At 39.5% G+C, this 8,582-nt stretch overlaps 1 protein-coding gene across 4 annotated transcripts; it reads left to right on the forward strand.

Annotated features, from left to right (window-relative positions):
- The first annotated feature begins 159 nt into the window (after positions 1 to 159).
- Positions 160 to 7,175, forward strand: ggnbp2 (gametogenetin binding protein 2). 4 transcript variants are annotated; one of them, XM_056745507.1, is made up of 14 exons: positions 160 to 269; positions 1,299 to 1,407; positions 1,697 to 1,777; positions 1,971 to 2,224; positions 2,562 to 2,660; positions 2,785 to 2,898; positions 2,981 to 3,190; positions 3,274 to 3,448; positions 3,702 to 3,884; positions 4,853 to 5,000; positions 5,415 to 5,555; positions 5,800 to 5,945; positions 6,064 to 6,309; positions 6,422 to 7,175. In XM_056745507.1, exons 2-14 carry the CDS (start codon positions 1,315 to 1,317, stop codon positions 6,611 to 6,613), a joined length of 2,082 nt encoding a protein of 693 aa, XP_056601485.1. In that variant the 5' UTR covers positions 160 to 269; positions 1,299 to 1,314; the 3' UTR covers positions 6,614 to 7,175. The 4 variants fall into 4 exon arrangements, with proteins under 4 accessions (XP_056601485.1, XP_056601489.1, XP_056601488.1 ...); XM_056745511.1 differs by having other exon boundaries at positions 6,425 to 7,175; XM_056745510.1 differs by having other exon boundaries at positions 5,418 to 5,555.
- Positions 7,176 to 8,582: the final 1,407 nt, after the last annotated feature.

The following is an 8,582-nucleotide window of genomic DNA, read 5'->3' on the forward strand; positions in this document are numbered from 1 at the left end:
TACATTGTCTTAGTTGTACGTGTCTTGCCCATTTTTAAATCGTAATAAACAATATGTTCATATTTATTTTATACATGAAGAAAATAAATTTCCAACAACATACATGATTAATAACTCCTCCCCTATGTCAATCAATACGTCATACAAGAGCCCGGAACTACTTTCTGACGTATTAGGGGGCTAAAGGTCACAGAACATTCGCCTGCCACATACGCCGCTGTCGCACTTGTTTGTTTTTGTCCAAAAAAGAACCAACTTTCAGAAAACAGGTGGGTTCGACTAATGCATTTCGATACTTGAACATTTGGAAATCTTAAAACTCCACAGAAGTACCATCACTTTGAGGATAAACCCGGAATAGGTCTAGTGAAAGCTGGGGTGTCAGTTCGTTCGTCAGTCAGAAGAACGTAAGATATCTTAACAGCACACCTTTATCAGTTAATATTTGAAATATAAATGATACCTGTCGATGCATGTTTAACATGCAGAAATGCTTGCTGCAGTGGTTAAAAGTCGCAGTGAAAGATGTCAGCCTGCAAGCTAACGTACAGTCATGACTAGCAGCTTGAGAAAGTTTCATATGTTATTCGTGTGCTAACTCGACTCTGAGATGCTAAATGGTCCCGTTTTCAAACCATTAGTTTCAATACTTTCGCTATAATACTTTGAAACGTGAAATATTTCAAAATCACACGTTGAAGCTCATGTACAAGTTTGTGTGTGTGTGCGTGCGTGCATTTCTTTAGCTAGTAGGCTAATTAGCATGCATGTCATTGGAGGGGATAAATGGGTGGTTATTACAGCTTTCATTGTGTAACGTTGTCATAGCGACCGGACTGGCAAGCATTTTATTATACATTAATGTGAAATGTATATTTTGATATATTAGATAGGCTGGTTTGGAGGTGTTTAGCTGCTCAGTGTTAGCTTGCGCTGCTGTGGGTTGACCTCTTCTGACTTATGATCGTACATCTGATAAAAAGACACATACTGCGTGTGTCATATACTGAGTGTGCACAACATGATGCATGTATATACGTATTTCAGTAATACTCGGGAGTGAAGGTGAGTATTTTGAGTGTTGAAGCCTCTGTTCTGGGCTGAGAGTATATGTTTAAGCTAATAATCCCTAGCAAAGCTGAAGGGTTGCTGGGAATCAGACACTGGTTGCGCTTTTAAATCTGGCATTATATGCATTAATAATCATCAATCTAGATTTTTTTAAATTAATTTATTAAATGTCGCTTATAGAGGTGATTTTGTGCTTTGTAATCTGTGATTGTCTTAACTTTTCGTAGGGAGATTTGAGGAGAGATGGCGCGTTTGGTGGCTGTCTGCAGGGATGGAGAAGAGGACTATATTTTCCTAGCACGACAGATTCCCCTTTACATCGATGACACACTCACTGTAAGATATTTTATTCATTACATTCTGTGTTTTTCCCTAAAGGATTGTTTCTCTTGCTTTGTAATCTGCCAGGGGGCAATCACAAGTCTGATCATTTAATAAAAAGTAATAGCTCTTTATAGATTCTTAAGAAAATATTACTAACCATACATGCAAGCAGTGTTGGATACAAAATGTTTTTATATTCCTCTACATTTTTTTACTTCCTTATAAAAAAAGACTGTGTTATTCAGTAAATGGTTGTTTTGTTGTAGTAAGCTTATATGCAGTTTGCGTGTTAATGTTGTAGATGGTGATGGAATTCCCAGAGAGTATCCTGGAGTTTGACAGCCAGCAGATTCACAGTTCGCAAATGAAACAGTTTGTTGAGGTAAATAACAAAATCTCTCTCTATCGGCAGACAGTACTGTACTATAACAGGGACATGTTTTTGTAAGATTCAGCAGGTTATATATATATATTTTCCTAAATGTTGGAGCCTCTAGCATGAGTCAAATGATGAACGTTAGACTGTTATTCGCTCGTGTCCATCGTGACGTTTCCGTCTGTGCTTTCTCCAACAGCATCACAGACTTTTGAAACAGCAAGATCTGAACATGGCGTTGATGGTGATGTCCCGAGAAGTATTCAGCGCTCTGTCTCAGTCTGTGCCGTGCGTTGGCTGCAGACGCAGTGTGGAGCGTCTCTTCTCCCAGCTTACAGACTCAGGACATTTCGCCCTGGAGCCTCTCACCTTGGGATCGTCTGGAGTGCTGTCAGTGACACGGACATGCCTCACTGACCCCAGAAAACTCTACATGCTCTTTTATGTGCACGGGTAAGTATTACACATCGACTTGAAGAGGACTAGAAATTGGTGGTTGATGTTGAACCGCCAGAACCTGGGTTTATCTCCAGCTATGTTTAAACATTTAAAAACCTAAACCAGCTAGTTAAGGTTTTAAAGGAACTTTATATTCTAGACCAATGAGTCAATCAAATCCTTCTAGTTAAACGCAAGTGTTAACATGATTTCTTACTGAGAATCATCAGTCGGAAAAAAATCCCACTTGATTAATTTTGAACGTTTGTCTGTATGTTTTCTTTAGCCGGTTTAATTGTCTAATTTTTGAATAAATGTTTTATATGAGCACTGATGTCTGTCTTTGTTTCAGGTTGAAGTTAAACAGCGTAATTGATGCTATTCCCAAGAGTAAAAAGAACAAACGCTGTCAGCTGCACTCTTTAGACACGCACAAACCCAAACCTTTAGGGTGAGTCACTGAATGAACCCCTTGCTTTGTGAAATGTAAAAAAGCTAGAGTTATTCTACCAGGCATCTACAGTGATGTCTGGGCTTGTTGATTGTGTTTGGTAACCGTGGTTACTGTTCCACAGGGGCAGCTGGATGGATGTGTGGGAACTGATGTCACAGGACTGTCGTGATGAGGTGGTTTTGATTGATAGCGCCTCTCTTCTTGAAACTCTGGAAACGTACTTGCGCAAACACAGGTAAGAGATGTTGCTTGACCTGGCGACCGTTTTTTTTAAGAACCTGTCACTAATGGTCTCTTTCCACGATGTACATCCGCAGGTTCTGTACCGACTGTAAGAACAAAGTTTTGAGAGCATACAACATCCTGGTGGGAGATCTGGACTGCAGTAAAGAGAAAGGCTACTGCGCTGCCCTGTATGAGGGTTTACGCTGCTGCCCCCACGAGCGCCATATCCACGTCTGCTGTGAGACCGACTTCATCGCTCACTTACTGGGCCGAGCAGAACCTGAGTTCGCAGGCGGTTACGAGTGAGTTGTCCGGTCCTCAATAGAAAATATGTGAAGTCCATTAGTGAAGTTTGTACCTCACTGTTTCATATGTGGATTTACAGGCGGCGTGAGAGACATGCAAAGACCATGGACGTCGCTCAGGAGGAGGTGCTGACGTGTCTGGGAATCCATTTGTACGAGCGGCTACACAGGATCTGGCAGAAACTGCGGGCGGAGGAGCAAACGTGGCAGATGCTCTTTTATCTTGGCATTGATGCCCTCCGCAAAAGCTTTGAGGTGAGGCTGCTGTTTTGAATGCGGCTACTGCCCAGTTACTGTTTTGTTTGGAGAGTTTTGTTTTGTCTGTACTGTCCCTTTAAATAGTACTTTGACCTTTTAGTCAAAGATTATTTTTATCAAGATTAAAATAACTTTCTTGAACTTCAAAAATAATAAGATCGATCCTGTTTTGTGCCAGGACAAGTGTTAAAGATGACACGTGAGACTTTAGCATCTGCTTAATGCATAAATGGTGTGTTTGTCTGTGTAGATGACCGTGGAGCGGGTTCAGGGTATCAGCAGACTGGAACAACTTTGTGAAGAGCTCTCAGAGGAGGAGAGAGCAAAAGAGCTCAAGCAGGAGAAGAAGAGGCAAAAACGCAAGAACAGACGTAAAAACAAGTGTGGGTTTGAACAAGAAGCTGAGGAGGAGAAGGACAAAAGTCTTGATGAGGTAAAGACCCCTAAATCATTCTTTGCTGTTGTATTCTGCCCATGAAAATAATACTAATACTAGGGGTGCTCCGATCAGGATTTTTGGGGCCGATCCTCGATCACTGAAAGCTATATCGGCCGATACCCATCACCAATTATAGGCGCTATTTGAAGCTTTCTCAGTACCATTATTTAATAAACTATATTTAACAACAATTTATATCAAGTATTCAAATTAATAGAAGAGAAAGTCTAATGAATAAACAAATTAATATTAGTAATTAAAATATTTACATAAAACATAGCATTCTGTGATACAAGTCCCAGAAACCCTTTGTCTTCCACAATATATAGTGGCTGTGATCAAAGCAAATTGATTACATTATTTTATCTGATATTTCTTTATCCTTCTTACTGTCCTTGCAGTAGGGTTGATGCTTTTAAAAATGTCTCTGTTACAGACAGCCGATGAGAGGTTGCGCCAGACCTTTATTTTTAGATTTTTCATTTATTTATTCAATGTTTCTGTTGTCGGACATAAAATAATAATCTAATTACAAGCAAATGTTTATGTTCAAATGTCCAATCAGTAACAACGATAGATGCCTGTAAAAGGTGTTTTGTACTCACAAGAACGCTGTTTGTTCATATATGTGCTGCTTCTGCCGCTCACTGAACAGAGAAAACACAGTTAGCGACATTTTTCCACTGAGTGGCGCTAGAGCTGCTGAAATATCCCGCTCTCTCGAAGTGCTAGCTAACTTTGAAAACTACTCGTACTCCTTAACGTGACTTACCTTCAAATGTCTAATGAGTTTGGTGGTGTAAAAATGTTTTGGGTGCGTCTCGCCTCGTGGAATTCGCATGGTACACACGTTTCAGGTTTTCCTCTTACTAATGCATGATACATAATTGATACACAATCTCATTTACACTTTTTTACATCCATACAAGTCTAAGGTGATGAACATCATCTGTGTCTTACAGGGTTCATCAGAGTCTGTGGATGGTGGTTGTAAGTCATGTGGCAGTGGAGTGGAGTCTGTAGGCAGTGTGGATGTCATCATCTCCAGTGAGCTCTCCTCCTGTACCTGTCCTGCTTCTTCTGACCTACATTCCCCCAAAACCAAGAAAGGTGCATAACATGAAAGATACCGCCTACCTTACGGCCTACAAGTGATATACAGTATCTAAAAAAACATGTAGTCTGAACACATACAATATCTGCTGCTTTTTTTCTGACTACATGGAACAAGACCATAGTGACGTCTTACCTGTAAATGCAGTCCTTTCAGATATCAGAAATCACTCTCTGGTCACTTTCACTTAAGCTCTCCGGAGCACAAGGTTCCCCAGATGTAATCAGCGTCAGAACTTAATTAAGATGTTTACATGACATTCCCCAGATGATCGCTTTTAAACGGCCATCTAGTGAAGAATTAACAACACACTGTCACCTGTAGCATTCCTGATGCAGCACCATCCACACATGTGATAAACTAGCCGGTTCCACTCCTTTGTGTTTACGGTTTACGGTTTTGTCTGTTAGCAGCACTGTTACCCCACAGTAACGGCAGCGACTGTGGCTACTGTTCCAGTATGGAGGGCAGTGAGACGGGGTCTCGGGAGGGCTCAGATGTGGCCTGCACCGACGGAATGTGTAACCATGAAGAAACGGGTACAGGAGAAGGTGAATCAAGAGAAATCTTTGTGGCATGCAACATATATTGATAATTGTGCCCTTCAGATTTTCACGAAAAATTGTCTTTGTATGGTTTTTATTCTGCAAAATCAGCTGGTATAAAAAAGCAGTATTTCACAAACATTTAGCATATAGATTTTGATAAGTCTTGTACATCCATTCGGATTGAGGCATTCCCGTTTATGAGGCTCTTTGCCAGCATGGTACAGTTCGATGATTGTTTTTCTTCCAGGTGAATGCTCCTGTGTTCACCGCGGCTCAGAGGAGAAGGAGGAAGACGCTGTGGACAGCTGTGTGGAGTGCTGGGCTATCTCAGAAGAACACACAAAGAGCAAAAACAAGAAGAAGAAAAGAAAAACTAAGTGCAGGAGCGATCATGTGAGTAAACTGTCCAATACTTTAAGTAAACCTAGTAAACTTAAATTATTCTTCAGTATTCTCTTCTGCATATAGTTTAGGTGAAATAACCAATCTGTGATCTGTTCCTCTCTCAAAGACATCTACGCTAAATGAGAGCTGTGCATCAGACAGCAGGAGAGGTTCTGGATCTGTTTGCATCCATGAGGCCTCCTCTTCATCACATCTGTGCCGCAGCAAAGACGCAGCCTGCTCCAACTTGTGCTGTGTGTCGTCAGTGAGGGTTCATACGCTGAGCTGTGGAAGACACTTACACGCTCTGCCTCCCGTACCTGACACCTGTGCTCACAGCGACGGCAGTGCCAAGAGCCTGATGGAGTTACTGGTGAGTCGAATCTCCTTGACTCCTAGATGAATCGGATGTTTGATGATGCTAGATGTCGGGTTTTGAGTGTTCAATACTTGATTGGTTTATTTTGTAATATCTTTGCAAACAGAAGGAATCTGAAGTGACCTCGGATGACGAGAACTGTCTGACGCAGGATGAGATCCAGTCATTTGTAGAGAACAACAAGTCCTTCTACCGCATGCGAGACCAGTACAGACAGGGCCTTAAAGACCGCTTCACCAAATACTGCCACTCCAGTGTGTGCACTGGAGAGTGGCCGTCCGCCACCAGCGTCAACTAGACCGTACACACTAACTCACACTTATTTTTATAGACCATAACACTCATGATCACCACTGCGTTGTCAGTTTGTTTTTTCCGAAGCATGGATTTGGAATTGGAAGGGGTAAAATAATTCAGTGCTGTATTTAGCAAATTTGATGACGTTCGTATTTGTTGGGAAAAGTTACCTGTCTGTCACATATATGTCTTCCCCTTTAAGCACCTCCTCTTTAACCCCAAATTCTTTTCAACCAATCACAGGTGACTTGGTTTTCTTTTTCTTGTGACATGTGGATTAGGAAACAGTTTCTTAGGAGACACAGTTATTAAATAAATAGGCCTTGGCTGTAGGGTTAGATGTCGGTAGTCTTAATGTATTGTTTGTAACACATTTCTTTGTCTTCTTTTCTTCCCTTAATCATTTCCCTGACTGTGACAATTTTAGTGGAAAAAACTAAGCGTGTACAGAGATTAGAAAAGATTTTACAGAAAGATGAAACATCCACTAATAAAGACGTTTGGATGTAATGTTGGCCACAATGTGCAAAATTTACATAATAAAGAATATTTATTAATATGCATTCTGGTTTGTGTGTGCTTATGTTAAAAAAACTGATGTCACTCAAATCTTGTTTGATTTAGCTATTGATTTAACAATTCAAAAATGTTATATATAGGTTCATATAAAAGTTGTTCCAAACCTGTATAAAATTTGTTCGCTCTGTTAAACGCAAAGAAAGATATTTGGATGAATGTTAGCAACTGACATTTCTTTCTGTGACACCAGACTGACTATTTTTTGACTAAAATACAGGGTTCCCACAGGTCATGGAATTTCTGGAATATCATTAACTTTTAAAAGGTCTATTCCAGACATTGAAAGTCATGGAAGTTATATTTTTTTGTTGAAGTCATGGATTTTTGTTTAGCACTTCAAATTTTAGTTTTAATTAATCGAAATGTAATTTTTCTGTGCCCTATTTTTATTGTGTTAAGTTCAGTGCCATTTTATTCCCTTCCCGTTTGTCACCTGGCAATAACTTATGTCAAATTCAGTCACCTGTAGCTCTTAACTAAGGAAAAATGCCAGGAAAATGTACATTTCAAGAACGACCACTTCAAAGACATTCATTCATTATAGGTCATGGAAATTCAGCTTTTTAGTTAGTGAAAGTTAGGGAAGAGTCAGGGAATTTGACATTTGGTTTAGAGTGGGAACCCTGAAAATTTTAGAAAGAGTGATTGTATATTTGTTGTTCTGTCAACCAGAAAGATATTTTTAAGAATTTAGGAAAATAAACCGTTCTGGAGCACCTTTCACTAACATTTTGACTACCCCAGAAATCTCAGTTGCTAACATTCTTCTAAATATCTTTGTGTTCAACAGAACAGAGAAATTAGTACAGATTTGGAATAATAAAACAATAAAATAAAGAACATCGTTTTATATACTGGATCATATTATCCACTAGATGGCGCGTTCTGTGTACAGTCAGTATGAGCAGAACTGTATATCAGTATGTTTCATGTTATTTTTAAAGTAACTGCTAATGCTGAGAAATTGTTTCTATTCAGTATTTGACAAAACTTAAATGCAAGGTTTCACAGACAAGACTTGATCCAGGACTATGCCGTATTAATTAGGATATTTCAGTCATTTTTATAAAAAAGCTTTAGAAAAAAATTAATGGTGGATCTTGAGACAACAGGATGGCAATGATATATTTTAAGATAGGTCCATTTTAGTCTGGGACTATACCCTTATAGAGACAGTTCACACAAAAATAAAAATTCTGTCATCATTTACTCACCCTCCAAACCTGAATAAATTTGTTTTGATAAACACAGAGATACATATTTGGAAGAATGCTTGTAACCAAACAGTACTTTGCCATCATTGACTACTATAGTGACACATGACAATGGTGGTCCAAAGTGGTCCTGAACGGTTTGTTTCCTACATTCTTCAAAATGTTTTCTTTTGCGTT

This window comes from Triplophysa dalaica, chromosome 4 (assembly GCF_015846415.1).
Source record: "Triplophysa dalaica isolate WHDGS20190420 chromosome 4, ASM1584641v1, whole genome shotgun sequence".
NCBI lineage: Eukaryota > Metazoa > Chordata > Actinopteri > Cypriniformes > Nemacheilidae > Triplophysa > Triplophysa dalaica.

Excerpts from the sequence above, each read along its gene's own strand:
- ggnbp2 (XM_056745507.1), top strand. The coding sequence starts at position 1,315 with ATGGCGCGTTTGGTGGCTGTCTGCAGGGATGGAGAAGAGGACTATATT. Across the intron at positions 2,225-2,561 it reads ATGCTCTTTTATGTGCACGG|GTTGAAGTTAAACAGCGTAA; the intron begins GTAAGTATTACA and ends TCTTTGTTTCAG. Across the intron at positions 5,001-5,414 it reads TTCCCCCAAAACCAAGAAAG|CAGCACTGTTACCCCACAGT; the intron begins GTGCATAACATG and ends TTTGTCTGTTAG.